At 53.0% G+C, this 26349-nt stretch overlaps 11 protein-coding genes across 13 annotated transcripts; 6 read left to right on the top strand and 5 right to left on the bottom strand.

Moving 5' to 3' along the window:
* Positions 1 to 1452: 1452 nt before the first annotated feature.
* Positions 1453 to 5622, top strand: PV09_06479 (uncharacterized protein). The gene is made up of 4 exons (XM_016360123.1): positions 1453 to 2099; positions 2152 to 2433; positions 2506 to 3837; positions 3900 to 5622. The coding sequence occupies exons 1-4, from the start codon at positions 1566 to 1568 to the stop codon at positions 4830 to 4832; spliced, it is 3081 nt and encodes a 1026-aa protein (XP_016212205.1). The 5' UTR covers positions 1453 to 1565; the 3' UTR covers positions 4833 to 5622.
* On the top strand, positions 5617 to 7484 carry PV09_06478. Of its 2 annotated transcripts, XM_016360121.1 has the most exons (5): positions 5617 to 6034; positions 6097 to 6588; positions 6647 to 6701; positions 6753 to 6815; positions 6874 to 7484. In XM_016360121.1, the coding sequence occupies exons 1-5, from the start codon at positions 5906 to 5908 to the stop codon at positions 7287 to 7289; spliced, it is 1155 nt and encodes a 384-aa protein (XP_016212203.1). In that variant the 5' UTR covers positions 5617 to 5905; the 3' UTR covers positions 7290 to 7484. The 2 variants fall into 2 exon arrangements, with proteins under 2 accessions (XP_016212203.1, XP_016212204.1); XM_016360122.1 differs by having other exon boundaries at positions 5617 to 6588.
* PV09_06477 lies at positions 7346 to 11179 on the bottom strand. 2 transcript variants are annotated; one of them, XM_016360119.1, is made up of 8 exons: positions 10914 to 11179; positions 10781 to 10851; positions 10395 to 10724; positions 10087 to 10346; positions 9928 to 10026; positions 9754 to 9875; positions 7813 to 9699; positions 7346 to 7757 (listed from the first exon to the last, which is right to left on the bottom strand). In XM_016360119.1, exons 1-8 carry the CDS (start codon positions 11102 to 11104, stop codon positions 7457 to 7459), a joined length of 3261 nt encoding a protein of 1086 aa, XP_016212201.1. In that variant the 5' UTR covers positions 11105 to 11179; the 3' UTR covers positions 7346 to 7456. The 2 variants fall into 2 exon arrangements, with proteins under 2 accessions (XP_016212201.1, XP_016212202.1); XM_016360120.1 differs by having other exon boundaries at positions 10781 to 11179.
* Positions 11180 to 12117: 938 nt separating this feature from the next.
* Positions 12118 to 15367, top strand: PV09_06476 (uncharacterized protein). Its single transcript, XM_016360118.1, has one exon. The coding sequence runs from the start codon at positions 12411 to 12413 to the stop codon at positions 15096 to 15098; it is 2688 nt and encodes an 895-aa protein (XP_016212200.1). The 5' UTR covers positions 12118 to 12410; the 3' UTR covers positions 15099 to 15367.
* Positions 15368 to 16071: 704 nt separating this feature from the next.
* PV09_06474 (uncharacterized protein) lies at positions 16072 to 18248 on the bottom strand. The gene is made up of 3 exons (XM_016360116.1): positions 18111 to 18248; positions 17902 to 18054; positions 16072 to 17843 (listed from the first exon to the last, which is right to left on the bottom strand). Exons 1-3 carry the CDS (start codon positions 18175 to 18177, stop codon positions 16996 to 16998), a joined length of 1068 nt encoding a protein of 355 aa, XP_016212198.1. The 5' UTR covers positions 18178 to 18248; the 3' UTR covers positions 16072 to 16995.
* Positions 16151 to 16948, top strand: PV09_06475 (uncharacterized protein; the record flags this gene model as incomplete). The annotated part of the gene is made up of 1 exon (XM_016360117.1): positions 16151 to 16948. One exon carries the CDS (start codon positions 16151 to 16153, stop codon positions 16946 to 16948), a length of 798 nt encoding a protein of 265 aa, XP_016212199.1.
* Positions 18249 to 18311: 63 nt separating the features above from the next.
* PV09_06473 (uncharacterized protein) lies at positions 18312 to 19884 on the top strand. Its single transcript, XM_016360115.1, has one exon. The coding sequence runs from the start codon at positions 18387 to 18389 to the stop codon at positions 19203 to 19205; it is 819 nt and encodes a 272-aa protein (XP_016212197.1). The 5' UTR covers positions 18312 to 18386; the 3' UTR covers positions 19206 to 19884.
* On the bottom strand, positions 19635 to 20838 carry PV09_06472 (uncharacterized protein). Its single transcript, XM_016360114.1, has one exon. The coding sequence runs from the start codon at positions 20676 to 20678 to the stop codon at positions 19902 to 19904; it is 777 nt and encodes a 258-aa protein (XP_016212196.1). The 5' UTR covers positions 20679 to 20838; the 3' UTR covers positions 19635 to 19901.
* Positions 20839 to 20967: 129 nt separating this feature from the next.
* On the bottom strand, positions 20968 to 21824 carry PV09_06471 (uncharacterized protein). The gene has a single exon (XM_016360113.1). It carries the CDS (start codon positions 21768 to 21770, stop codon positions 21078 to 21080), a length of 693 nt encoding a protein of 230 aa, XP_016212195.1. The 5' UTR covers positions 21771 to 21824; the 3' UTR covers positions 20968 to 21077.
* Positions 21825 to 23438: 1614 nt separating this feature from the next.
* Positions 23439 to 25321, top strand: PV09_06470 (uncharacterized protein). The gene is made up of 2 exons (XM_016360112.1): positions 23439 to 24407; positions 24468 to 25321. The coding sequence occupies exons 1-2, from the start codon at positions 23537 to 23539 to the stop codon at positions 25277 to 25279; spliced, it is 1683 nt and encodes a 560-aa protein (XP_016212194.1). The 5' UTR covers positions 23439 to 23536; the 3' UTR covers positions 25280 to 25321.
* PV09_06469 (uncharacterized protein) lies at positions 24394 to 26323 on the bottom strand. The gene is made up of 3 exons (XM_016360111.1): positions 26077 to 26323; positions 25326 to 26021; positions 24394 to 25275 (listed from the first exon to the last, which is right to left on the bottom strand). The coding sequence occupies exons 1-2, from the start codon at positions 26249 to 26251 to the stop codon at positions 25399 to 25401; spliced, it is 798 nt and encodes a 265-aa protein (XP_016212193.1). The 5' UTR covers positions 26252 to 26323; the 3' UTR covers positions 24394 to 25275; positions 25326 to 25398.
* Positions 26324 to 26349: the final 26 nt, after the last annotated feature.

The raw sequence follows: 26349 nt of genomic DNA, 5'->3' as shown, positions 1-26349 counted from the left end.
ATATGGTTGTGAATCCACGATCCATTTTTTCTCCGCTCCGGCGCGTTCGTAGCTTTATCGCAGGAAGCTCTTCTCGCGGAAAAGCGAGATGCAGGGGATAAGCTTTTGGAGCTTCTTTGAAACTTCGAGCGGGGGCAGCGCAAAAAGCATACGTCGCGTGCGTCTGGTAGCGCAACCCACAACGGCCCCAGATGAGAAAATGGGAGAGCCAGAATTTCGAAGAGGGTCACTACGTCCATCGACTTGCAGTCAGTGGGATATCCCACAAGACGGCACAGTTCAACAGCTGGCTTGTACGAGATGTGATTAAGAGTGCCCACTCGAGGCCAAGAACGCCCTGCTGGTCGCACTTGAAGATGATTATTTTTCTTCGTTTGCTTGTTGCTACCATTGGGTGTTGAGACGGGGGGTCACGGCTCGAGAGAACAAAAGCGACATGCAGGGAAACTTTGAGGCGTAAGCTGCGCTCCGGCCGCCTTCCGGCCGCCGACATCGTCAAAAGAAGGCGATTGAGCAGTGCTTCTGTTGGGTGTCTGGGACCACATTTGTGTCTAGTGCAGTTTGCGCTGGCCGGGGGGGCATTACGCCAGCAAGGGTGGAAGGCTTTTTGCCTATTGCTGGAAAGACAAGACGCGGCTCCATCAGAGCAATGGGGGAAGTTACAATGCGGGAGCGTGTTTCTTCACCTTTGCCGGTCGGCGAGGAAGCAGGGCACATGTGCATGCCTGGACGGGAGGAGAAGAAGAGGAAGAAGAAGAGGAGGAGGAGGGAGGAGAGTCGTATCCGCCGCGGCACGATGGCAAAGGGTCCGAATGCGGAGTCGGGACAGACGAAGAGAGGCAAAGATGGAGGGACGCACAGAGAGAGTGTGTGCGAGAGAGAGGAGAGCCTGTGAGCGTGAGTGAGTGTGTGTGTGTCTGGCTGGGTGCCTGTTTTGCGTATGAGCGATTGAGCGGCTGCACTGAGAGCAGACGTTGACGATGACGGTACGCAACGGCGGGTCCGGCTCAGAAGGCGTCGCGGAACGGCCTCCACGGGAACGACGGTGGGTGCCAGCTCGATCCCGGGCGAGTCATGGAGCCGCTGGACGCTGAGCCTGCTGCGAGCTGCGGGCTGCTGGCTGCTGGCTGCTGGCTGCTGGCTTCGGTGCGGTGGAGGTGCGCGCGCTGTTGGTCGACGACTTTCCACGGGCTCGTTGGCAGCGCTGGGCACCGCACAGACCTGCGCCGCACGTGACCGCCGCCCGTCAACGCCTGGCACTCGCGCCCGTCTCTTGCCTGCTGCTTCTCTATCAATCTGCTGCCACCATCCTCATATCCAACCCCCTCGAGCAGACGGCGACGGAGGTGGCCTTTTCGTTTCCTTTCAGTCGCAACCCCCTTCGGCTTCCTCCCTTGACCCGCGCTTTCGTTCGTTTCCCTTCTTCCCCTCTCCCCGTCACGCCCCCCCCCCCATCCGCCTCGCAATCGTCCCGGCGTCCGCCTTCCAAGCGGCCGACCCACCACGCCTTCTTCGTGCCCTTCGCCCACTCCATCCCCCACACACCCCAAAAAAACAGGATAGCCATGAACACCATTGCGAATTCCGCCAGGAGTGGCTGGGACCGCATGACGAGAGCGCCCTCGATACCCTTTGGCGGCCACCGGTCCAACGCCAGCGACTTGCAGCAAGCTCACCGCCCCGTTCGCACCGCGACAGCGCCCGTCACCTCGGCCGCGCCTGCAGGCCACGCCCAGGTCACCCTCTCCTTCAATGTGCCCTTCAACTCGGAGCTCGCCGGGCCAAGGCGCGAAGAGGTCATCTACGCATCGCCAGGCGCTTTTGATCGCTGGGTCCAGCCCGAAGGCGCCGAGGACAAGCCCGTGTACGAGCTGCCTGTGCACGCGCAGCACCGCGAAAATCTCGAGATTTTTTGCGAGAACATCGTACACAAGACAAATGGCGGCGTCAGGTACTTTATCCGGTCCGGTCATCCCAAGCCCGTCGCCGGCATGCCGCCAAGATCCAAGGCCTGGGTCACCAATGTGTGCCTCCGTGGCCCTTACGACGTCGTCCAAGGCGCCCGTCAGGCCATCCTGAACTCGATGCCGATATCACTGGTATGCTCGGTGCTGGCACTGTGCACTGTGAAATGATGCTGATGCTTCCTAGCGTTCCGCCGTCATCGACCTGGACGAGCACCTAGTCTCCGGCAAACGACCGTCGGACGGCGCCCACGGCATATCAGCGGAGTTCCTCGCCCATCTGGACAAGACGGCCCACCATACGCAAGCCGATATCTTCTTGTTGAAGCCCAAGCCGCTGGATGATGCCGTCAGTCTGAACGGCAGCATCGAGGCCGCGAGCAGCGAAAAGCTTCGTATCGTAGTCTTTGGCGACATGCTGACCGAAGAGCATGCCAAGATCAGGCTCTTGATCATGATTGACCAGCTGGTACGTTGAACTCTTTTGATCCAAAATAAGAGACCCAGGCAGGTGAAACCTGTTCGGCTTACCATGTGACAGCATCGACTCCACGTCGACACAATGCCAATCGATCTGACACTGCACACCTTGATTCAAGGGCGGGGCCGCAAGAACATTACCGCCATCGAGTCGGCTACGAACACGACAATTTACTTCCCACCGCCGTTCCCTCAAGTGTTTGGCTACGTTCCGCCGGGCGCTATCCGTAGACCGGAAGACGAGATCATCATCACTGGCAAAAACGCGAGCGAAATCACGGACGCGAAGCTGCGATTGAGGAACTTGGTCGTGGCAGCTAAGCCTTTCTTCAAAGATGTCAACATCACCGACACCAAGATTGACGACATCATTCTTGGCCGCCTCGACAAGGTTCGAAAGCTGATGGAGCTGAACGGTGCCTTTGTCGTGTTTCCGTCTGTTGGTCGCAGAATTGGGCGCATCCGCGTACAGGCAACAGACATGCTCAACGTTGAGCGTACGGTTCGTGAGGTCATGGCATTGGCGTCGCAGTTCTACAGCGCAACTTGGCTCGTCCAAGGCCAGGCCGACTTCAGCGCCTACACCGAGGAACTTTTCGAGGGCCTGGGTGACATCTGCATCAGCTCGGGCGCCGAGGTCATCTTTGAGAACAACACGTTCCACGTTTTCGGGTCCGATGACTCGGTCAAGCTTGCCATGCACGTCATCAGCGACACGCCCTTTGCTAAGTACCAGGCCGCGCTGTCTGTCAAGGTCGAGCTCGCCAACGAGCACAAGGAGTTTGTCAGCGGCAAGAAGAATGGCAAGATCAACAAGATCATGAGTCACTCCAATGTCCAGATCGTGTTTGACGGTTTCAACGAATACAACTTCTACATCGACATTCGTGGCCAGCATTACGATGCCATCAAGAACGGCTTGGAGCTTGTCGAGCAGGAGATGCCTGCTTCGATCTCGTTCCATGTTCCCGATCAATACCACAAGCGCATCATCGGCATCGGCGGTCAGCACATCCAACGCATCATGAAGCGCTACTCTGTATTCGTCAAGTTCTCGAACGCAATGGACCGAGGTGCCCACGGACGAGACGATGAGGACATCAAGGTCGACAATGTCATCTGTCGCACGCCAACGCGAAACGCCCAAAATCTGGAACTAGTCAAGCAAGAGATCATGGACATGGTGGAAAAGGTCGACGCCGAGTTCGTCAACGAGACCGTGTTCATCGATAGACTTTACCAGCGCGACATGATCAAGCGTATGCCTGAAATCGAGCAGCTTGAGAAGAAGTGGAACTGCAAGATTACTTTTCCAAATCCTGAAGAGGCGAGCAACAACGTCACCATTTCCGGGCCCGAGTACCAAATTCCGCATGCTGTTGATGGTTTACTGGTAATATCCCCACCCTGGATGTTCTGCCTTTGCGGGTTAACGTGCTAACATACGACGCACAGGGGATGGTGCCAGAGTCACACGAGCTTGCCTTCTCTGCCTCTCCTGAGCTGAAGGAGTACTTGCGAGGGCCAGAATTTCAGTCCGACGTTGTTACTACCATGCGTGAACAGTACTGTCTCGATGTCCGCCTCGACCCAAATTGGAAAGCACCTGCCGACCTTTCCGATCCTGAATGTCTTGTGCTTAGCTACACTCGTAACAACGCTGGTGGCCTCAAAGATGCCATCGATGCCCTCGTAGCTAAGCTGGTTGCCAAGGGTCTTAACGCCGAGACAGTGAAGGGTGCTATTCCCAGGCCCAAGTCAGACTCGTTCGAGGACTCTCTTCCTTTTTTCGAGTCGAAGCTTCTGCATCAAACAAAGCCATCCAACACTGATTCACCAACTCGTTCCAACTTCGGTGATGTCGAAGGCGAAAGCTCGAGCTTCTTCTCCAAGTTCCGCAAGCCGGGAAGCATGACGTCCTTCTCCTCACTCATCGACCGACGTCGAAACGGTACCAACTCGCCGGGTTCGCTGTTCAAGCACGCTTCAAGCAACGCCTCGAAAGCGTCACTGGCAAGTCTGGAATCCGTCAGCAGCTTTTCGCGGAATCCATGGAATGACAGTGGCATCAACCTTCCTGAAGAAGAGGGCGGTGCTCTCCACCTCGGCGGCAATGGCTGGCATCATCCTCCACCAAGCTCTCACAGCATGACCAATGGCAAGTTCCCGTCCTTCGGCACTCTGCCAACATCCCACGCCAACGGCTCCGTCGCATCGCTAGGTCCACATCCAGTACCAGGTGACACCACGCCGACCTCACGCTATGACGTCCGCGGATCTGTTGACAGCGGTCGCCCCAGCACTTCTCATTCTTTCAAAACCGCTTCTACTATTACAACTACCACCACTACTACAGGATACCCGGGTCCGATCGGCCCACCACGTTAGAGATACCAAAAAAAAATTTACCTGCAACTACAAAAGCGGCCAATGATGAACAATACCCACAATGGTTTATAACGCAAGATACCACTCTTACGGAGCACACGAAAAGGAAATACCCATTTTGCGATGTTTTCTGATTTATTCAACTTTTTTTTTTCCTTCTTTCTGATATCTTGTACCTCGTATCGTGAAAATTGTTGGGCTGGAAAGCAAAGCTATCAAATGCTATTGTGCTAGTGAAAGTGCTTATCCTTGACGTTGAACTTGTTTCCTGAGAATATTGTTGCCTTCTCAGTCGTGGCGAAATCTTCTCAGGAAAGAGACGACGGGAACATGTTGGCTTGGGTTTATACATATGACTTTGAACGGGGATGGTGTAAAGGTGTGCTTTTGTTTTCAATGCGGCTGTCTCTTGACAGTGGCCAGCTCTCGGGACATCGTCCAATGTTCAAGAGGCTTGACTTGAAGAACATGGCCCACGTTACCTTTTTGCTTGCTGCATTTGCGATGATACCACTCAACCATAAATCTGGCGCCGCTCTGCATTCTTTTCTAGCAAATAAGACGATACTCACTCTCTTGCTGGGACACGAGAGGACGTATTTCTGCATCATTTGAAGGACACGCAACTTAAACTCGTGGGTGCAGTGGAGATCAGCTTTGTGGGATCAATTTGAGCACAATGACGCGATGTAGGATGACGGCTGGATTGTGTGGGGCTGCTAATTCAGCTAAAGTCTGGTATCGCGGTATCAAGTATACGGGTAATGCAATGAGCAGATTCAAACTTGCGTTCTCCATCCTTCCCACCGCTCATTCGTACATTTACTCTTGGTCATGGTGAAGGAGATTTGATCACGTGACTTTTTCCGATCGTACAATCCCTTTCAGCTCGGCACCTTCAGACGTTCACTGCAAAAGTGCGAAACCTGAGCTCGACGTAACATTGAGATGCTTGGAAGACACCTTGAAACCCAACACATTACAGCTTCTGTGGCCCCAATGCGATGATGAGCTTGTACTGACTTCTGTCACCTCCTCGCTCGTAGCATTGTCTCTCCTCGCATCAGGTAGCGATGGCACTTGATGCTAGGCACGAAGCCTTCACAGCTTGGGCAAAGCTGCGAGGAGTCGTCATCAAAGGTGTTGCACCCGCCAAGTTCCCAGGCAAGGGTTTAGGTGTTGTGGCGACCCGGAATCTGAAGGTTGGTAGCGTCCATTCCGTCATTAGGGTCGAGAAGCCAGATTTACAGAACCAAACGGTCAGAAAGGAGAATCCGTCGTCTCTATACCAGCTTCAGCGCTGATCACGCACGACTCAAACTTTGTGCGCGAGTCCGGCATCGCTCGAGGCACGGTTTATGGCGTAGTCGCCGCCGCGTTAACACTCAACCATGAAAATGACGACCGCTGGTACAAGCCATGGCAGGACGTTTGGCCTTCTCGAGAAGACTTCGAGGAGAGCATGCCGCTGTGTTGGAGCGAGGAAGAGCAGATGATGCTTACTCCGGCCGCGCAGACGCTGCTCAGATGTCAGCGGGAGAAGTATGAACGTGATGTCCAGACTTTACACGCCAGCATTCCCGAGCATCTGAGAGATTGGTACAAGTACTACTGGCTCGTGGTCAACACGCGCTGCTTCTATTGGGCGTTTTTCAAAAAGGCCAGAGACGAAGCGAGGAAGGGAAGGAAGTTGCCTAGAGATGAATGTCTGGCGCTAGTTCCATGGGGTGACTATTTCAACCACGAAGATCACGGAGTAAGCGTGAATGCGAGATGTTGGAAATCCCATGCTGACATTTTACGTCGTACCGAAGTGTCGAGTGGTGGAGGATGTGCAAGGTGCCGCGATCATTTGCGACAGAAGCTACAGTTTGTACCATACCGTCGGCATGCGAAGCAGAGGATTCTGACGTGCAAAAGGCAAGGGTGAAGAAGTTGTGGTGTCCTACGGAGCACATAGCAACGACTATTTGCTAGTCGAATGTAAGTTGACGGCGACTTTTATACACGGAGTCGAGTCTGCCATTTAACACGACCGCAGACGGCTTCATCTTGGCCAGCAACCGACATGACTGCACAACGATAGATCACTTGATTTTGCCTTTGCTCAGCGAGGGGCAGCGCAACCTGCTTGAGGACCATCACTACTTGGGAGAGTACTATCTCAGTCCGGCTGGCCTGTGCTATCGAACCCAGGTTGCCATTCGCGCCATGGTCACCTCAAGCAAGCGAATGCAGAGTTTCTTAGCCGGCGAGTACGACGGCGAGATGGAGAGCAAGAAGATGGACAAAAAAACGCGCGAGATCTGGGCGTTGTTGAGGAAGTTTATCGAGCAAAACATCGCGCGCAGCGAGGCGGCCGCCAAGAGCACGGCCTCTTCACGCATGACAAGCTCGAGATGGTGTCAACTTGAGGTTATGTTAGACGCTGGAGAATCAGCCACGCTTGGTGTTTGATAGACGTGGAGGCAAAAGATTGCAAAAGTCGTGTGATCCAAAGATAGATGTATATACTGTCTCTTCTTTTATTGATCTTGTCTGGTCTGATCTGATTCTTGTACTCTATTCTAATCGCGTAGCAGAAGCCCTGGTATTTCTCTCTCTCTACCAGGCTCATGCCTTTGTTACCAAGCAATCTTAGCTACAGGACCATTTGGATACCTTCTCACAGCCCACTTCCTGGCCTCGTCGATGAGCAAGATCCCAACACCGAATCCCATGGGAATAAACCAGTGTTCAGCAGGGACCTGCGAAGTCCCGAGTTTCTCGTGGAAGATTGAAACGTAGAGGAAGAAGATGGCGATCAAAAAAGAGAAAAAGACGGCCGGGAAGAGGTACAGGTTCCTAGTTTCCTTGCGAAACAGTGGCGGATGCTGCAGGAGCGAAAGCCTGCGTGTCCGGACCGCCATAAGATTGAACCATTGCCTGGACAACAGGTTAGAGACGGGGCTTGGCGCCAGCGTGAATTGGACGAGCTTACATGACAACCAAGTTCACGAAGTAAATGGAGGAGGCAGTGTTTAGGATCTGGTTCATCGTGTCAGCCGACATGTTGGCCGGCGACGCGCCGAAGCCGAACCACAAGACGCTAAAGGGTAGGCCCTTCCGTTGGGCGTACCAGTAGGACATTGCGAACGAAAGGGTCGTCTGCAAGACACCTGTGATTCCGTAGGCCTGCAGGATCAGCTTCCAGTCGACGAGGTGGTCCTTCTTCGGATTCCTCGGTCTCAGTCTCAGCACGTCCGCCTCGGGCTTCTCGTACGCGATCGCGGTCGCGGCGGCGCAGTCGGTGAAGCAGCAGATGATGATCATCAAGAAGGAGGACAGGATCTGCGGAAGTCCGAAGACGACGTTGGTCATGACGGGCCAGAACTCCGAGAACGAGCCGGCGGGCAGCAGGTAGCAGATCGTCTTCTTCAGGTTGTCGAACACCACGCGGCCGTACTTGACCGCCTCTACGATGGCGGAGAAGGAGTCGAGAAGGACCATGTCGGCCGCCTCGACGGCGATGTCGGAGCCGGAGCCGACCGCGATGCCGATGTCCGCCGTCTTCAGAGAAGGCGCGTCGTTGACTCCGTCGCCGGTCATGCCGACAATCTCGCCGCGAGACTGCAGCTCCTTGACGATCCGCAGCTTCTGCTCCGGCGTCGTTCTGGCAAACACGATCTCGTCGTACGCGCAGAGCCTATCCCACTGCGACTCGTCAAGGCTCTTGAGCTCCTCGCCGCTGACGGCGATGGCGCGCGTCGTCGGCGTGGACGGGATCACATCCGAGACCGCGATGACGGACAGGTCGCTCGCCGACTCGACACAGTCCTGCGGCACTGTTATGATCCCGCATTCCGCCGCGATGGCCTGCGCCGTGAGCTTGAAGTCGCCCGTGACCATGTGCACCTTGATCCCCGCGCCGCGCAAGGTTCGGATCACGTCCGGGATCTCGTCCTTGGGTGGGTCGACGATGCCGACGATGCCTACGAATTCAAGCTGACTCTTCGACTCGTCCATGATCGTGTTCTCAAACTCCTCCGTCTGGATGCCCAGCAGCATGTGCTTGGAAGAGAGGGCTTTGCGCGCCAGCAGAATAACGCGCTTGCCTTGCGCTGACCATTTGTTCTTGACGTTCTCGACGTACGTTCTCTGCTCTTGGGAAAGCGCCTGGGTCTCCCCGTTGCCGTCCACGTAGAACAGACATCGCGGGAGGAGGATGTCCGGTGCGCCCTTGATTGTGAGGATGGGCTTGGAATCTGACGTGTGGTTGAACTCCTTGCAGCTGTCCGAGAGACCGACGACCTGGATCATGAACTTGTTTTTCGAGTTGAACGCGACGCGGTAGATGCGCTTCCACTTTTCTCGCGTGCTCGAAACCGGTATGATGGACTCGGCAAAGCGTAAGATTGCTGAATCGGTGGCGTCGCCCATCACCTTGCGCTGATCTATAGGCAGGTGGTTCGTGGTCACATCAAAGTCGCCAGCATTGCATACGGCGGCAATCTCGGCAAGATCTCTCAGAGCCTTTGACAAAGGCTCTGGCCTTTCGTTTCTCTGGCTTAGATGGACAATGCCAGCCGCAGTATTGGCCGGCATCTCCTCTCGGGCAACCATGCAGTCGCTGACCGTCATCATGTTTTTGGTGAGCGTTCCCGTCTTGTCAGAGCATATTGTGCTGACCGATCCAAGAGTCTCTACCGTCTTGAGTGACTTGCAAAGGATGTTGTTTTTCTTCATGACCGCGGCAGTGATGGTGAGACTGGCTGTCACGGCAATAGGGAGCCCCTCAGGAATGAACGCAACGGCTACCGATACACAGTCGACGATCAAAAGAGAGACTGAGATCCAATCGGGATGATCTTTGCGAAGCCAAGCTGCCCTATACGTTTTTGTCAGCTGGGTTGTTTAGTCGGATATTGTCGCGTCTACGCACCAAACAATAATGACAACGACGACCATGGTAAGCATGATGGCAACGATGGTCGCCACAAAGTAGTAGATCTCTTTCTCCAATAGTGTGAGACCAGTGTCAGGTGTGCTCGTAAGCTTCGCAAGCTAGACACAACAATTTAGTACGAAGCACAACAGATTTCTAAACTTGACTTACCTGTCCAAAGATGGAACGGTCTCCTGTAGACACTACAACGCCCATTGCGCTTCCAGACACACAGTGGGTGCCTGCCATGCCAATACAAGGTGTTTCCATCTGCAACCTTTTGTAAGCACTCTCAAAGATTCAGGTCACGTCAGTCCGCCCAATACGTACGTAGTTCTTTTCAGCCGAGTCGACCACGCCGCGCAACGGCTCCGCTTCGCCAGTGAGAATTGACCGATCGAACTTTGCATCCGGCGAAGCTTCGATGAACCGAACATCTGCAGGCAACTTGTCACCTAGACGGATGAACAGCAAGTCACCCGGGACTAGCTCTGCGGCAGGGACCTCTCTTCGGCTTCCATCACGAAGGACGACGCAATTATCTGGCATGAGATTCTTGATCGACGACATGACACGAGAGCTCGACCAATCTCACAGAACGGTCAGCAGCGAAACAACACGGTGAGGGAACAGCTCACCTTGATAGAAGGCAAAAGTGGCTTGTATTAGCCACACAATAGCAAGGACGATAGCGAGAGCCAAGTTTGCGACGGCTGGGGGGTCACCGAGGGGCTTCCAAGCGATGAAGACCAGTATGGAGGCAACAAAGAGGACCGAGCCAAACCCGCCATAGAGATAGCCGATCGTCTTGCGAAACCAACGAGAGGGCGGTGGAGTTAACACGTTACGGCCAACCTCTTTTATCTTTCTGGCTACCTGGTCACTGGACAGGCCCTGGCTAGGGGACACGGAAAGGCGCTCAAGGACATCGTCTACCGGAAGCAGATGCCACTCGAGGTTGGCAATATCTGGAAGACTTCATTAGCAGCCGCCGGACTCGACGCAGCGTTTTTGTTGTCCCCACCGGTTGTCACATTCTTTGCCTTGGTCTCGCGGTCGGGAACACGCTCTTGGGAGTCGGCAACGTTGAAAGAGCTTTTGAGACGGGGTCAGAAAATCACAGCGCCGACCTGGAAAGTTCAAAAAGGCACACGAACATTGTGCGGTACTGGATTGGAAGTGCGACGGCAGGGTCGACGAGGCTGCGAGAGCGCGACAGGCTTGAACGAGAGGAGTCTCGCGACCTGCTGCGCTGGAGACCAGCCGCGTTTTGCCTGCCGGCCCGTTCTATGTCGATGTCATCCGCATATCGGATACGAGGCTCTGGTTTTATGTCGGGATCAGCCATGATGAAAAACTTGACGGATTGTTTGCGGCGTTCAAAGCAGCGACAAGCTGGGAAGACGAGGGGCCCAAGATGGAGTAGAAGAAGGATAGAAAAAAAGTTCACTATCGTTTGCTCATGGTCGCAATTTATATTCGTAGTGAATGCTTACAGCGGCTGCACCGACGATATGCCAATATACACGTGCTGAGGGATTTTCGACAGCGACAAGTTCGACCTGGTTCAGCCACGGCGAGACGGAACGATACTCAATTCAAACAAGCCAGCAGAGCTCACGCATGCGGAACATGAAGCCTATGCTATCGAGCAGGTTTTTCTCACAACGTTGGTTCAGAGCTAGGTAGCATGCCTGAAGGTAGATCCGTAGGGTCTGGCGCATTACCCGGCCTGGATAGTCTGAGGGATTTCTTTTGATGAGACAGAACACAGCCTCCCAGGGCCAGGACTTTGGTAGCCAATCTGGAAGCGGGCTTTCACGTTATCATCGAGTAAGGGGATCCATCAGGATCTGTAGACCGCATTCGCGTGTCGCGGCAAGTACAACAGCCGCGAACTTGCGTCATAGAAGTCATGGCAAAACAGTACCGACAGAACGAAAGCGAAGGGGGCTGGAGTGCAGCAGTTCGGCGATTTAGACAAGACCTCGCGTACCAGAGCAGACCGAGGTTTCGGCATCGAATGAGCGCATGCGAGCTTTTGAGGGCAGCCACAGCAAGCTGTGATGCTGCTCGCTCTGCTATAAAATCGCGGCCCTTCTCAAAGGCCGAGGAGAGCCGTATGCGATTCAGAGGATGGGTGTGTGTGTGGGGAAGCGCAGCATCAGCCAACCGCATCAGCAAAAGACGAGTGCCAGGAGCACGTGGCAGAGATGAGACGGGCGATTTCTCTTTCATCACACGTACGGAGAATGAGCATCAGATAAGGCGCAGGGCAAACGATGATGAGGGAAGATGGGGTTTCTGTCGACAGGTCGAGAAGACGATGGCCCAAGCGCTGCTTAATTTCCTTCCGTGTGTCGTCACCTCCCGTGACTTCGCGTTAGCGCGATGCGGAACCGCGTAACGTCACGACTCTGTTCGGACAGCGACCGACCAGCTTTTCTCCAGTGAGAGACACGTCTTGCCTGCACCGCTTCACCATTCGCGTGTGCCAAAACGTGCTGACACGCTTAAGAAAACCCTGGCGGCGATTTGGGCCCGTTGCACAGGAGAGACGGGTGCGGCAATTGCACGACATCGGTGCCGACAGTCATCCATTTTTCACGCGTCCTGCATTCCAACTCAGCTCTGGGTAGATCCATCGACTAGCCATGCCGGCATCTTCTTCTTGCAGCATGAGTGCCGGTAGATCCCCTCGCAGCACGCCGGCTTCGTCACCTCCTCCCGACATGAACAACTCAGAAGACCGCGCTCAGTCCGACGAAATGCGCCACGAGATCGAAGAGATGGCAAGGAGGCGGCGAGAGGAACAAGCGGCACGCGACGCCGAGATGGAGAAAAAGCGAAACGAGGATCTCAAAGGAGGCCAGAAGCATATGGACGACAAGTTCAAGGCGCTGAATTACTTGCTCAATCAGAGTAAATTGTGGTCGGCCGTGATGCTGTCGCAGATGCAGCAAGAAGATGAGGGCCAGGAGGAGAATGACGTCGTCGCTCGGGATCGGGCAGCAGAACGCGAAGAGAAGGCAGAGCAAATTGCGGAAGAGTCGCAGAGGCGAGCAACGCGGGCCGCAACGAGCGGCGGCTCTGGCGAATCTCCTCGCAAGCGAGGACGGCCGCCCAAGAAGGCAAAGAAAGACGGCAAAATCTCCAGTTACTTTAAAAAAGATGACCTCGAAGCGAAGTCAAACAAGCTCACCGTCGCCGAGGCTGCCCGAGAAGATGCTGATAATGAGGTGAAGTCCAGCGATGTGGGGATTCAAAACCTCAAGTCTGCAAAGCAACCTAAGCTTGTGACTGGAGGTACCATGCGCAAGTACCAACTCGAAGGCCTTGAGTGGCTGACTTCGATCCATCGAAACGGCCTCAATGGCATTCTTGCCGACGAAATGGGCTTGGGCAAGACCATTCAGACCATCGCCTTTCTCGCCTATCTCCGCGAGGTTCAGAGCTACGGCCCATTTCTGATTGCTGCGCCTCTCAGCACGACGAGCAACTGGCTGGAGGAGTTCAAGAAGTGGACTCCTTCCGTGCCCGTCGTCCTCTACCACGGAACGAAACAAGAACGTGCCGTCATTAGGAAAAAGCACTTTAGGAATCCGGGCACGGCCGACTTTCCAGTCGTCATCACCAGCTACGAGATGTGCATGAACGACCGCAACTTTCTTAACAAGTACCAGTGGGGCTTTTTGGTCATTGACGAAGGTCATCGGTTGAAAAACCTGGACTGTCGCCTCATCCGCGAGTTGCAAACCTATCCTTCTGCCAATCGCCTTCTCATCACAGGCACACCACTTCAGAACAACCTGTCTGAGCTTTGGTCGCTGCTCCATTTTCTCATGCCTCAAATCTTTGCCAACTTTGACCAGTTCGAGTCATGGTTCGATTTCTCCGAGCTCAAGCAGAAGCAAGGGTACGAGACAATTCTGTCTGAGGACCGTCAAAAACAGCTCGTCACAAGTCTTCACGCCATTCTCAAGCCATTCTTGCTTCGACGCGTCAAGGCCGACGTGGAGAAGTTGTTGCCAAAGAAGCGAGAATACATATTGTATGCGCCACTGACGACCATGCAGCGAGAGCTCTACCAGGCAATCCTTGAAGGATCCAGCAGAAAGTATCTCGAATCCAAAGCTGCCGAGCGCTTGAGCATGAGCCGCTCAGTCACGCCGATGAGCGTCAGCGGCCGAAGCAGTCTCGGCAAACGCAAGGCCAGCGGCCATGACAGTGATTGTAGCACCCCAGCTAAGAGCACAAAGACAAGTCGAGAGTCAACACCTAGTAGGAGCGTACGGATTCGAAAAAGCAAGGTGCAGAGTTACGAGGAGCTCAGCGATCGCAAGTATTTTGCCCAGCTTGAGGCTGAACAGTCACACCACGAGCCGGAGGAGCTCTCGTCAGGCGCAGAGGAAGAGCACATCTTCGCAGAAACGCTTGCACTTGCTAAGAAGCAGATTGGTCAGAAGAAGCTTCAAAATCCAATTATGCAGCTGCGTTTGTGCTGCGATTCGCCGTACAACTTCTTCAATCCCTTCCTTCTTGAAGGTCAGAATGGCGAAGCCGGTGAACCGGACGAGACACTGATCACAACGTCCGGGAAGATGATGTTGCTCGACTCCCTGCTGCCCGCTCTGTTTAAAGATGGACACAAAGTGCTCATATTTTCTCAATTCAAAACACAACTCGATCTCCTCGAACAGTATGCATGGTTCCGAGGCTGGAAAGTTTGCAGAATTGACGGCTCAATCCCGCAAGCCGAGCGTCAGGCACAGATCACAGCCTTCAATGCGCCTGCCACAGGCAAGAACAAGAAAGATGCTGTCAATCTCTTCCTGCTCAGCACCCGCGCCGGTGGCCAGGGCATCAACCTAGCTGCGGCGGATACTGTGATTCTATACGACTCGGATTGGAATCCCCAGCAAGACCTGCAAGCCCAAGACCGCGCACATCGCATCGGACAAGTCAACAACGTCATTGTATATCGTCTTGCCACCCGCGGCACCGTCGAACAGTCTCTTCTCGAGACCGCAGAGGGCAAACGACGCCTAGAAAAACTTGTCATCCGCAAGCAACGCTTCAGGGAAGATAACAGCAAGTCGAGACAGGAGAAGGACGAGCTAGAAGAGTTGCAGAGACTTCTGCGGCAGAGCGATGGAGAGAGGATCGATCTAGACGCTGAGAGAGCGGGCGCGTTGCTCACCGAAGATGAGTTGAAAGTCTTGACAGACAGGAGTGATGAGGCCTATGCGAAGGCTGAGGAGGGCATCGCGTTACAAAGTAAAATGTTCAAGTCGGTGGAGAGAGTGGCAGAAAACAGCCTGCTAGATGGTTTTAAGGCATGATATTTCTGGGTCGTCATGTTGAAGCTTTAAGAGGTTCTGCAGCCATATTTTCAGCGCTGGAGTAACGTGGCATGCCATCAACGTTAAATCATATCGATAGACGCGCTCCTCTTGGTTTTTGGTGAAAGCTCACACTTCACAAGTCCTGAAAAGTTGAAAGCATGCGTGTATCACTAGTAGCACCAAACGAAGTCTCGTGGTGCTGGTATCTATTCTCAATCTGACAAAACAGCAGGGCTTAAAAATGCCTTTAACGACGATGTTACATGCTAAAACCCTTACGCGGTTATCAAGCCTTACCTAGACGTTCTATCTAATCTCCCATAGATGAGTCCCTGTCGTGATTATGCCTTTGTAGTGAAAGTACGGGTTGAACGCCGATGAGTAAGTCAAGGCCGGCTTCAGGGAATAGTCAGGATCCAATTGAACGTGTGAGTCGTTTCGCCCACAGCGACGACCCAAGTGATGGAATATCGTGGATTTCTCTTCAGGCGCTACGAAATCAAAGCCAGCTGAGCGCCTTGTACCTGTCGACATGCGCTACGTCAAAATCAATGCTGCTCGATCAGTCCATGTCAAGATGCAGAGCCACGTGAACCCAGATCGATGAGCATCGGACGAGCGTGCCGACGGGACTGTAGACACAGCCCTTTTACTTTTCCTGCTCGTTGCGAAATCGTAAAGGCGTAATTGGTGAGCAACAATAGGGGTGGGGTACTTGATACAACCAAGCTTTCGCCTACAGCTTCCAGAACAGGTCTGTGGGTACGGAACCCTTGTATAGTGCATCCGTTGTTGCATTAAGTTAAAGCCGGGCAATTACCTAAGGTCCGATAATGGGTAGTCGATAGCGACTGCGATAAAGCTGATGTGGTGTGTATGTATTTAAACGCGGATGGGCACTAGGTAGAGTTGAAGGAGAAGTAATTCAAGTCTGCATCTTGTCAAATAGGATAATAAAAAAGAAATAAGGGAAAAGCCTAAAGCTATGGGCGACTATCCGCAAACGTCGATTAATAAGGTGAAGCGGTACAACCATCAAGGCATATCTAATGAGCTGCTGCGTCCGCAAGAGCACCAAAGCTGACAAGCTCGCAGCGACGTATGACGTTGACTTCATTCACTCGACGGTGAACAACACACCCGTGGTACATGTCTCATTCGTGCCTGATCCATCCGTGCCTCTGCCAGTCATCTTACCGATGATAGGCCAGATAGGTCGTTTCTCCGGGGACGAACAAGATCACGTCTACCTCCACGGTTATGTGTCGTCGCGGCTCATGCGTCTTGCAGACGATTCCATCAAGTCGGGCGGAGAAGGGCTGCCCATTTGCATTGCTGCAACCAAAGTCGACGGGTTCGTGTTGACATTGACACCAAATTCACACAACTACAATTACCGCTCCGCCGTCATACACGGGTATGGAACCATTGTCGATAACGACGAGGAGAAACTGTGGGCTATGGAGCTCGTGACAAACAGTGTTGTTCCTGACCGATGGTCGAATAGCCGTATACCACCCGACGGTGCGGAGATGCAGTCAACGCGTATATTGAAAGTAAAAATCACGGCTGCCAGTGGTAAAGTGCGCGAGGGCGTGCCAAATGATGAGAAGAAGGATCTGACTAGAGAAGACGTGTTAAACAAGGTTTGGACTGGTGTGATTCCGGTGTACGAGACATACGGCGAGCCGCAGCCGGGGCCGTACAACCGTATCAAGAACGTTCCGGAGCATGTCGAAGGCTTTATTCTGGACCGCAATGAGATCAATGAGCGCTACGCCTACGAAGCTGCGCATAAACCAGCCCCAGAAAAGAGAAAGAAGCCTGGAGAAAGTGATGATGAGTAAAGACATGATTCATAGATTCATAGACCCCTTCAACCTCCTCGCTGCGCTTAATGATTGCGTTCTACGATCTCTTTCGCAAAGGCTGCGAAATCCCTCTTTTCATCAACCATTTCCCACAGGTTTGGCTGTGTAAAGACCGCAAGCGTGTTCCGTGCAATCTTCGCTCCAGGCACGGGTTCTGCGCCTCGGACGAAATGTGGCACTGCTTTGAACTTGCCTTTCGTGATGATTTCAAGCGCCTCGCCCGTCTGAAACGCGAGGCAATCCTTTGGAACGCCCACCTTGACGGTGGCCCCAGATCGGGAGCGTATGTACAGTCCAGCCTTGGGGTCGGGGGAGCCATTTAACTCCTCCAGAGGCTTGAAGCCGCCATGCAGATGCGGAACTTCCTGGGACTCGTCTACGAACATGGCCGATGTGAGTCCAGTAAGACACCCGTGATCGACGTGGGTCGCGCACCAGTCGTCCTCGTCTGCGTCTTTTGTCATTTCCGGTGGCATCGGAAAGTAATGCAGCAGCCTGGCCTTCGAAACCTTGCTGGTCTTTACAACGTGCTCCAAGTATCCAGGCATGTAGCCGTCGATTTTAGCTTGGGCGTACCTATCGCATGCGCGCGCAACGAGCGTTGCCACATCGATGATCAAGCGACAGAGATCGCGAAATGTATGCTCAAAGCCGGGAAGAACATCTTCAGGCGGCCAAACGTTCGACGCGGTATACTCTGGAAAGCCAGGGTATTTCTCCACAAGCTCTGCCTGGGACTCCGTGTCCGCAAACGAAGGGCTACAGTTCACGTAGTAGGAGCCTTTCAAGGTATCGAATTGGCCGTCCTTGAGCTTTTCCTTGCCGCACGACCAGCCAACAAGCCACTTCGCATCTGGGTGTTCCAGTTTACCTAACCAAGAACAGGTCAACTTCCTTCGTTTCGATTCACGGTGCGGGCAAGTTCTCACGAAGCTCTTCTGCCGGTAGATTCGCCAGATACGAGGAATAGGAAAGCAGGTTTTTTCTGAGCGAGGGGAATTCCGCCGGCAGATCCTTAACGACGATGATGCCGAGCGAATCCTGGCCAAAGGCTTCTTCAAGCAATTCGAAGCTCACATCTCCTAGCCGTATACATTAATGGCCGCTCGTGCATGCAAGGACCACGAAGGCAAATCACCATCTTTTAGCGACTGCAGGCTCACGGTGACAGCCTGTTTATTCTGGACGGCATCATGAATCGCCATTTCGAAGTTGGTTCTAGAGATCTTTGTGACAGGAGAAGAGAGAAACTATGGAGGGTTACATTTGATGTTCATGCTTCGGCGCTTAAACGCGGGTTACGGCAACGTTAGACCTTCGACGCGAAGCCCACTTTTAACTTATCGCGCCCGCTTGTCGTCACAAGGATCAAAGAGTCCCAAAGGACTGGCCACGACTCTTCCCGCGTCCGATCATGGTTAAGGCGCTGGTTTTCAAAGGCGACAAGAAGCCCAAAAAACGCAAGCGGGCCGCTGTCGAAGACGAAGGCGGCGCACAACCCTCAAAAGCCGTCGTTTCCACAACAGCCGGCGTCGCTGCAGAATCGGCAAAAGTGGCCGACGATGATTCCTGGGTATCTGCAGAGCTTTCTACCGACATCTCGGGCCCCGTGATCATTGTGCTGCCGTCCGAACCGCCGACGTCTCTGTCTTGCGACTCTCAAGGCAAGGTTTTCAGCATACCTCTCGAAAACACGATCGATAACGATCCTACGACCGCAGAGCCGCACGACGTACGGCAGGTGTGGATAGCGAACCGCATCGCTGGAACTGAGAGCTTCAGCTTCAAGGGCCATCATGGACGCTACATGGGCTGCGACAAGTTCGGCGTCTTGAGCGCATCGCGCGAGGCTGTCGGTCCAGAGGAGCAGTTCAACATCATACCCGTGGCCGACAATCCGGGCACGTTCGCCATCCAGACCCAGCGCGACACGTTCATTTCCGCGGTCGAAAAGAAGGGTGGCGCGATCGTGGACATACGAGGCGATGGCGAAGGGATAGAGTTTTCCAGCACGCACCGAATACGCATGCAGGCGCGCTTCAAGCCGAAGCTGAAGGTCGCGAAGGAAGAGAAGGCCAAGGAAAAAATCAGCAGAAAGGAGCTGGAGGCAATGGCTGGCAGGAAGCTGGAGGACGACGAAGTGAAGAAGCTGAAGCGAGCGAGACGGGAAGGCAATTTCCACGAGGCGATGCTGGACGTCAAGGTCAAGGGCAAACATGATAAATTTGCGTAGAGGCGCAGGCTACACGGAGTTCCGGTCCTCAATCGAAGCGTGGAATCGAACCCACGAACATGACCATGCGTCAGAGAATTGTAGCGGCAAACACTTCAGCAGCAAATCCTTCGACAGCATGTCGACATGAGCTTGCGCAAAGAGGAGATTGCGATAGGTAAAGATGCTGAAGGCCAAGCAGCCTTCCGGCCATAAAGCCCAAGGCGGGAAAATGTGCGGGACGTACACAGTTTATTCCAGTCTCCTCGATACATGCGGCAATATCTCAGCGATTCGTCACGACTTTCCTTTCGCTCGTAGTGCACGAATCCAAAAAAGCGCAGGCCCAACCCATCACCATCACCCAATTGGGTCTTGAGAGCAATCGTGAGCCGGCACAGCAAACATAAATGGAAAAGAAAGAGCAAGAGAAAGAAAAGATCTCAAACGTGTTGGTCTGAAGTGGAGTTTTTTGACTTCCTATCGTATAGGCCCGCAACATCAATAGCGAACCAAGCTAGTATTTGTACATATTCCATATTTTGTTTTGAGGTCCTCCTTTTTCGTTGCTTGCAGTGCAGTGGACGACATGATATACATAGTACAAGGGCTAAAGCAACAGATGAACCCGCAAGAACACCAACGCTAAAGATGCAGAAATCCCTAGAAAAGAAAAATTCATGTCAGTGGTGACGATATGGGCGAAAGCGCATCGCCCTAGTGAGTCGTAGTGGCAGAGGACATGGCCATGGCTTTCTCGCGATCCTGTCGCATACCCTCAAGCACACCGACGAGGCCACCCTCACGCAGCCGCTCAAGCACAACCTTCATACCCTCGGTCGCGTTGGGCTGGCTCCTGTGCGCTCTCTTCAAGCCGATCGCTTCAATGCTTCGCTGCAAACTCGACTGACTCCACCGAGCAAGCAGCCCGACCTTCTGCTCGTCATCATCCAGGGCCTCCGAAACCGCTTTCCGTCGCTCTCGCAAACGCTGTCCAAACTTTGAGGTGAGTTGAACCGTCGTCGTCACCTCGGTAGAATCGTCTGTGCCGAATCGCAGCGCCTCCAATGGCAAACTTGACCCAGAGGAAGACGCTGTTGCTGCAGGTTCGCCATTCCCCGTGGCCCTATATTCCTGCCTCTCGACCACGGTTAAGAGGTTTGTCAGCTCCAGATTCCGGCTCTCGGTCTTCATCCAGCCCTCCCTCACGTCGACAGTGCTGCGCTCAAGCACATAGCTCTGGCTTTGCCCGTTCGAGCTGGCACCAAGAAGGTTGCGGGGGAGCAGCCGGAGGATGGCCGAAGGCATCTTGCTTCGCTTCAAGTGCAGCCTCGTGGTGGTGAGACGCTGCGTCTCGGGATCGAAGACGCGGTCGATAACATCGGTGCTGATGACGTGCGTCGAGAAAGGATTTGGGTAGCGAAGGAAGTAGGCGAGCGTCACGGTTGGAAAGCCGTATTCGTATGTGTGATTCTGGGTGAGGAATTTGACCATTGTGGAGGGAGGTCTTGCTGTCAGCGAGGCGAGGCTTGAAACAGAGGCTCAACGATGCAGCGCGGCGGAACCCGCAAGAATTCGATGGATTGTCCGCAATGTCAATTGACTTGTCGCTACGGGTTCATAGCAGGGAGACAGTGGGATGGAAGTGGTGTGGCCTGAGAAAGTTCGGGTCGTACGTCGGCGACGGGCAGATGAGCACGCGCCACCGAACCTTCTCCACATCTGCGATCGCATCACGTGAGACCGGCCACGACGAGCAGCGGCGTTTGTGCTTTGCCGACTCGTCATGTATCAAACGGTGCACTCCGTATTCTGTACATACGCGCTCGATAGGTGCAGACATCATTTACAAACGGCTCGCGGTGGACCAGACGTCTTTATAGCATACGGAGCTCACAGCTTCTTCAATAGCAGCAGTATCCCCCCCGTCGTCTCGCCCTTCCTCAGTCCCACTGCTCCGTCCCCAAGCACCTCCGCCCTGCCTGACGCTTTCAGCTCATCCACCTTCGCCTTGAACCCTCCACTCTCCCATATAGTCGCCAACACTGTTGCATCAACTATGCCGCCCTTCCGAACGACTCTCACGAATTCGTCCAGGACGGCCGGCCCCACGTGGCCTTTCGTGAGCGTCCCCACACATATCACAGCGTCGTACTCTCCGTCCTGCCGTGCAATTCGCTTCGTCAGATCAGCTTCCGTCAGTACTTTGTACGCGTGAGTCCTCTGCGCGATAGCCAGCATGCCTGGGCTGATGTCCAGGCCGTCCACGTTCGTCGCGTTGTACTCCGACGCGAGTATGGCGCCCACCAGGCCCGTCCCGCACCCAGCGTCTAATATGCGCAGATCCGAAATGTCGTCGGTTCCCATGGCGTTGACGAGCGCTGAAGCCGCATTGGCTGGAAATGCATAATCCAGCTCGTCCAGGTCTCGGTCGTATGAGTTTGCCCACCGATCATAGAGATCCCGTGCCTCGGAAGGGCTGGAGAGCGCGTACGCTTTCTCCAGAAACGAATTGCCGGTATCTGCCATCTTCTTCAGCCACTCTCCTTGTGGCTCGGATACACTGTTGTGATGCTCATCCGTCATTGCTAGCTGATAGAGGACCTAGTTTTGGTCGTCTCTACATGGGCAAAGTTGAAGCGTTCGTCCGAAGATCAGACCCTGCATGAGTTCCTTTTCAATTCAGTTTAGAACTAACTTGCCGGCTGCAGTCCGGACATAGTGATCTTTGCTGCGACAGAGCAAAAATGAAACTGAAGGTCAAAGCAAATATTCTTTTCTTAATACAGGATGGCAGCGCCGTCCTATTGCCTTTTCATGGTGTGGCTCTTCATAACCTTGCTGTGCCTATAACCTATCGTACATGAAGATACGAAGAATCAAAATCTGCGTTATGCTTGCGAACGTCTACTGTGTTGTCACACATTTTCATGTCCGACTTTTTGGAAACTCATGGTACCGGACGGGTTCTGAAAATTGAAGTGTTGGACGTGTGAAATAACGTTAGTCGTGTCGGCTGCACTTCCGAATAGCAGTTTGCCTCGATTTCTGTCGTGGTCCTAGCATCAAGATCAGGAACCATAGTTTGTAGAAATTCAAGAATCTCCTGGATCATTTTGGTGCCATAGCATGGCTTCAACACGGCGAGGCAATTGTTCTCGCATTTTATTGTCACGGTCTCTCCGTTGACGTTTGTTTTCAGGGCACAACTGACGAAGCAACGGGAAAAAGCATATACTAGTTCTCCTCTAGTATGAGTCGAGGGCAAACGATCCTCACATAAGCCAGTTCTTTGTATCAAGCATGATGCGCAATCCTATACGGAAACGGTCTGTCGAGTTATTGTGTCCAATCGCGCAAGGACACGAATCCTCGCTTCTCGCCGTTAAGTCTGCTTTAAACGACTGCGTAAGGTAGAAATTTGCCGGGCCAATGTTCTCGTCGACAAATATTTCTGCTTCTCAAATTCCGAGCCTTCGGTGTAAGCCTCTAAGTTACGACCCTCGTGGAAGGCTGGCATTTCATGTAAGCATACGTACTCCAGATAATATCTTTTGTATTATTGATGAGCAGAGGGGCACGTTAACCCGGCCATTGCACGTGCATACGTACGATAATTCTGTACTTATCGGATATAGACAAAGCCGTAACGCCCCTTCATTTTGTTCACAGTAGCATGCTCGACATCTTAAAAAACGTGGTGGAATCAAACGCACGCCGATTCGATCAGTGTTTCAAGCAATTGTTCAAGTCGTAAATGAGAGTTGAGAGGCAGTGAGAAGAGATAGTATAACAGTGTGTTAAGAATGCGACGTGGTAGCATTTAGTAATAGCCGCATATGTCTCCAGCCTTCGCAATACTATGTCAGACGGAGTATCTAATCAAGTTTACCAAAAAGGAAACACCCAACTTACATTCGCGGGCTTATTCAGGCTGTTGACTGATCATTAATTCTGGGTCAACGTGGATTTCGCTCGTGTCAACCCACATGAAGGCGCTGGAGGTGCAGTCGGGTTATTTTTTCAATGTACTCATGTCTGAACAGAAATTGTATCTAACGTAAGATGCAGAACACCTCAGCGTGGCCATCTTAAAGTTTAGCCTTGATGCAGAAGTTTGGTCTAAGCTTGGGCATTGTTGGCTGTTCACCGGTTGCCCAAGTTGAGTGCACATGGATAGGTTGACGTGAACTCACTGGCGTTGCCTGACGTAGGCAACACAGGAAGTCCCAGCTGTACAGCTGTCATCACTTTCCTGAGGCCCGACTTGGGTACCTGAGAATCTAGTTGGAATTTTTTTCCCTCTTTTACTCTTTCAGCTTCTTAGATCATTTTCATCCAATATTTCTTACATGGCTAGCAATGCTGTAGACGCCGCAAGGAACGCGGTCAACCGGCCGCGGAATGCTGATCTCTCAAGGAATCCTTTCCAGTCCTTGCAATCAGGCTACAATGTCGCAATTTATATCGTCAAAGAAGTCCTTGGTCTCGATCCAATCATAGTAGTGAACTTGTCTATCTTCCTGGCCGCGGCTTCAACTGTAGGGAGATATTTCACAGGCTACCTGTACTCGTATCTCAAGAGCACTTACATCTCGTCTGTTCGCATCCACGAGGACGATTCATTGTACACATATGTTATGAAATGGATGACGGATCACCACCTGCATACTAAACGCTTTCGCAGCGTCAAAGCAAAGCTAGTGCAGAAGACGACTATCGAGGATGAAGAAGAGGCATTTAAGCTCATATCCAAGGGCCAGCACTCTGTCCGCCTAGCCGGAGAAGCCGGGCAGGAGGGCAATCATTTGATAAGCTACCGTACAATGATGGGCCGGAATCCGATACAGTTTCAGCCATACCAAATGAGCCATATCTTCTTGCACAAACGTAATGTGTTCCTTTTCAAACACGCGCTGCGGAGTACGCCACAGCCGCGCGGGCTTTCCATGAGATTGACGGGCGAGTTGACGATCGAATGTTTGGGACGAAGTCTCGATCCCGTGAAGTCGCTGCTGGAAGAAGCGCAGACATATTTTTTGGAAAAGTCAATGAGCAGTACCGCAATATTCCGAGCAAACGGGCCCGGATGGGCCAGGATCACAAGTCGACCCTCCAGAGATATTGATACCGTCATTCTAGAGAAGACGAAGAAGCAGATGCTGCTGCAAGACGTCAACGAATATTTGCATCCACAGACAAGACGGTGGTATGCCAATCACGGTAGGATGCTTTGTTTTCACTTTTCTTAAAAGAAAATCATTCAGTGCTAATTCTGCCTAGGCATACCCTACAGACGGGGCTACCTATTCTCCGGTCCGCCAGGCACAGGCAAAACAAGTCTCACTGCAGCGCTTGCCGGGGTCTTTGGCTTAGACATCTATGTGCTTACTCTAGTTGACCCATATTTGACTGAGGAGATCCTCGTACGTCTGTTCTCAAGCGTGCCGTCACGCTGCATCGTGCTTCTCGAGGATATCGACGCTGCGGGTCTTAAGCGTGCTGATGAACTCAAGTTAAAAAAAGTCATCGGAGATGAATCCGCAGAGGACAAAGTGCAATCCGGCCTGCGGAAAAAGCCAACAGCAAGTGTCAGTCTAAGCGGGCTTTTAAACGCAATCGACGGCGTTGCCAGCAGTGAAGGAAGAATTCTCATAATGACGACGAATAAGCCGAAGGAATTGGATCAGGCTCTCATCAGGCCCGGCCGAGTCGATTTGCATATCCAATTCACATTGCCGCAGAGGCCCGAGATTGTTGAAATGTTTGAAAGCATGTACCGTGGAGCCGAGATGAGTGATACATTGCCAGTCGGTCATGGTTTGCGCGCGCTTGTTGGACAGCAGCCAGGATCAGATGATGGAAACCCCGTCGAGAAGGACAAATTCGAGGTTATAAACAGTCATCCTATCACCAAAGAAGAGCTGGTGAGGCTGGCAGGCGAGTTCGCGGACCAATTGCCGGAAAACAAGCTCAGCCTATCCGCAATCCAGGGCTTCCTTTTACGATTTAAGCACGATCCAAGAGCCGCGATAGCGAACGCTAAGCAGTGGAGTGATGAATCACTCAAGACGATGGAGGAGCTCGACCGCTAGATAGATATGTCAATACGAGATTCTCAGTTACACCGAGAAGACATACAATAAGAAATTTGTCGCAAGTTTACTGACGTATTTTCGACTTGCTTGCCGAGTATTTCAAGGCTTTACGTCGATTACCTCCGTCGTGACCTTCTTATCGATCCCATTCTCGATGCTAGTCTCTTCGAACCCTTCCCCTGAGGGGAATCATCAATCGTACTGACCTCATCTTCTTCGATGCCTTCTTCACTCTCTTCAATCTCTGCAGGAGTGCTTCTCATAGACCTTCCGCCTCTTGATCTCATGGCTCTTACGGCCGTTGCTTTCCTTCCCTTGCCTCGCAGACTATTCGTGTCCTCTTTGTCATACTCTTCCCTCTTTTCCCGAAGTTCGTCGTCACGTAGCACATTCCGTGTGCGATTCAAACCCTCGATTGCCTCTGGGGAAGACAATTTTTCTCCGCTGAAACGCCTTGCGAATGCCAAATCTCGGACGTCCTCTGGCAGGTCAAAGTCACGTCGCTTCCAGAAGTTTTCCTCCTCGTCTTCGTCCTCGTCCTCATCTTGCTCAGACTGTTCCGTGTCCGACGGGGTGGCAAGAATTCCCATGTGGTGATTCTCGCGCTCGTCTAAAATCTGCAGGTCGTACAATGATTCTAGCTTCGCCCATATGCCCGGGATACGCGTGTGTGGTTCATTGAAGCCGTGCGACGACATCTCGCGCGCAATGTGGATCATCTGGAAGTGTTTATTTATGCCTTTCTCACTCTGGTGAGCCATTGTCCTCTATTATTCACAATTGTTATTCCCTACCTGTTGGCTTGTATTTGATCACGCTTTTGAATAGTTGCGACTCCTCGTCATCCGTCCATGGGTCTGCAAGCACATTCGCCTTCTCCGTCTGCGATTCCGGCGACGACGCTTCCATCAACGGTTTTGGCTGCGGCGTCGACGCCTGGCTAACGCGTGCTCGTTTTTTTGGCGGCATTTTTGGATCGAGTACTGCTACGTCGTTGCACAATAGAGGCGTGACTCTGAATAGTTTGGAAGAGGTTCAAACGTAGCACGGTACGTTTCGCGGAAATG

The sequence above is a fragment of the Verruconis gallopava genome (genome assembly GCF_000836295.1).
Source record: "Verruconis gallopava strain CBS 43764 unplaced genomic scaffold supercont1.22, whole genome shotgun sequence".
Lineage (NCBI taxonomy): Eukaryota > Fungi > Ascomycota > Dothideomycetes > Venturiales > Sympoventuriaceae > Verruconis > Verruconis gallopava.
This window is presented reverse-complemented; position numbering and strand designations above follow the sequence as displayed.

Excerpts from the sequence above, each read along its gene's own strand:
- PV09_06471 (XM_016360113.1), bottom strand. The coding sequence starts at position 21,770 with ATGACGGATGAGCATCACAACAGTGTATCCGAGCCACAAGGAGAGTGG.
- PV09_06478 (XM_016360121.1), top strand. The coding sequence starts at position 5,906 with ATGGCACTTGATGCTAGGCACGAAGCCTTCACAGCTTGGGCAAAGCTG. Across the intron at positions 6,589-6,646 it reads TCAACCACGAAGATCACGGA|TGTCGAGTGGTGGAGGATGT; the intron begins GTAAGCGTGAAT and ends GTCGTACCGAAG. Across the intron at positions 6,816-6,873 it reads CGACTATTTGCTAGTCGAAT|ACGGCTTCATCTTGGCCAGC; the intron begins GTAAGTTGACGG and ends ACACGACCGCAG.
- PV09_06473 (XM_016360115.1), top strand. The coding sequence starts at position 18,387 with ATGGTTAAGGCGCTGGTTTTCAAAGGCGACAAGAAGCCCAAAAAACGC.
- PV09_06479 (XM_016360123.1), top strand. The coding sequence starts at position 1,566 with ATGAACACCATTGCGAATTCCGCCAGGAGTGGCTGGGACCGCATGACG. Across the intron at positions 2,100-2,151 it reads ACTCGATGCCGATATCACTG|CGTTCCGCCGTCATCGACCT; the intron begins GTATGCTCGGTG and ends GATGCTTCCTAG. Across the intron at positions 2,434-2,505 it reads TGATCATGATTGACCAGCTG|CATCGACTCCACGTCGACAC; the intron begins GTACGTTGAACT and ends ACCATGTGACAG.
- PV09_06476 (XM_016360118.1), top strand. The coding sequence starts at position 12,411 with ATGCCGGCATCTTCTTCTTGCAGCATGAGTGCCGGTAGATCCCCTCGC.
- PV09_06472 (XM_016360114.1), bottom strand. The coding sequence starts at position 20,678 with ATGGTCAAATTCCTCACCCAGAATCACACATACGAATACGGCTTTCCA.
- PV09_06474 (XM_016360116.1), bottom strand. The coding sequence starts at position 18,177 with ATGGCGATTCATGATGCCGTCCAGAATAAACAGGCTGTCACCGTGAGC. Across the intron at positions 18,055-18,110 it reads CCTGCAGTCGCTAAAAGATG|GAGATGTGAGCTTCGAATTG; the intron begins GTGATTTGCCTT and ends GTATACGGCTAG. Across the intron at positions 17,844-17,901 it reads TCTACCGGCAGAAGAGCTTC|GTAAACTGGAACACCCAGAT; the intron begins GTGAGAACTTGC and ends GTTCTTGGTTAG.
- PV09_06470 (XM_016360112.1), top strand. The coding sequence starts at position 23,537 with ATGGCTAGCAATGCTGTAGACGCCGCAAGGAACGCGGTCAACCGGCCG. Across the intron at positions 24,408-24,467 it reads ACGGTGGTATGCCAATCACG|GCATACCCTACAGACGGGGC; the intron begins GTAGGATGCTTT and ends AATTCTGCCTAG.
- PV09_06477 (XM_016360119.1), bottom strand. The coding sequence starts at position 11,104 with ATGGCTGATCCCGACATAAAACCAGAGCCTCGTATCCGATATGCGGAT. Across the intron at positions 10,725-10,780 it reads GGCAAAGAATGTGACAACCG|ATATTGCCAACCTCGAGTGG; the intron begins GTGGGGACAACA and ends GAAGTCTTCCAG. Across the intron at positions 9,876-9,927 it reads ACCGTTCCATCTTTGGACAG|CTTGCGAAGCTTACGAGCAC; the intron begins GTAAGTCAAGTT and ends TGTTGTGTCTAG.
- PV09_06469 (XM_016360111.1), bottom strand. The coding sequence starts at position 26,251 with ATGCCGCCAAAAAAACGAGCACGCGTTAGCCAGGCGTCGACGCCGCAG. Across the intron at positions 26,022-26,076 it reads GATCAAATACAAGCCAACAG|GCATAAATAAACACTTCCAG; the intron begins GTAGGGAATAAC and ends AGAGTGAGAAAG.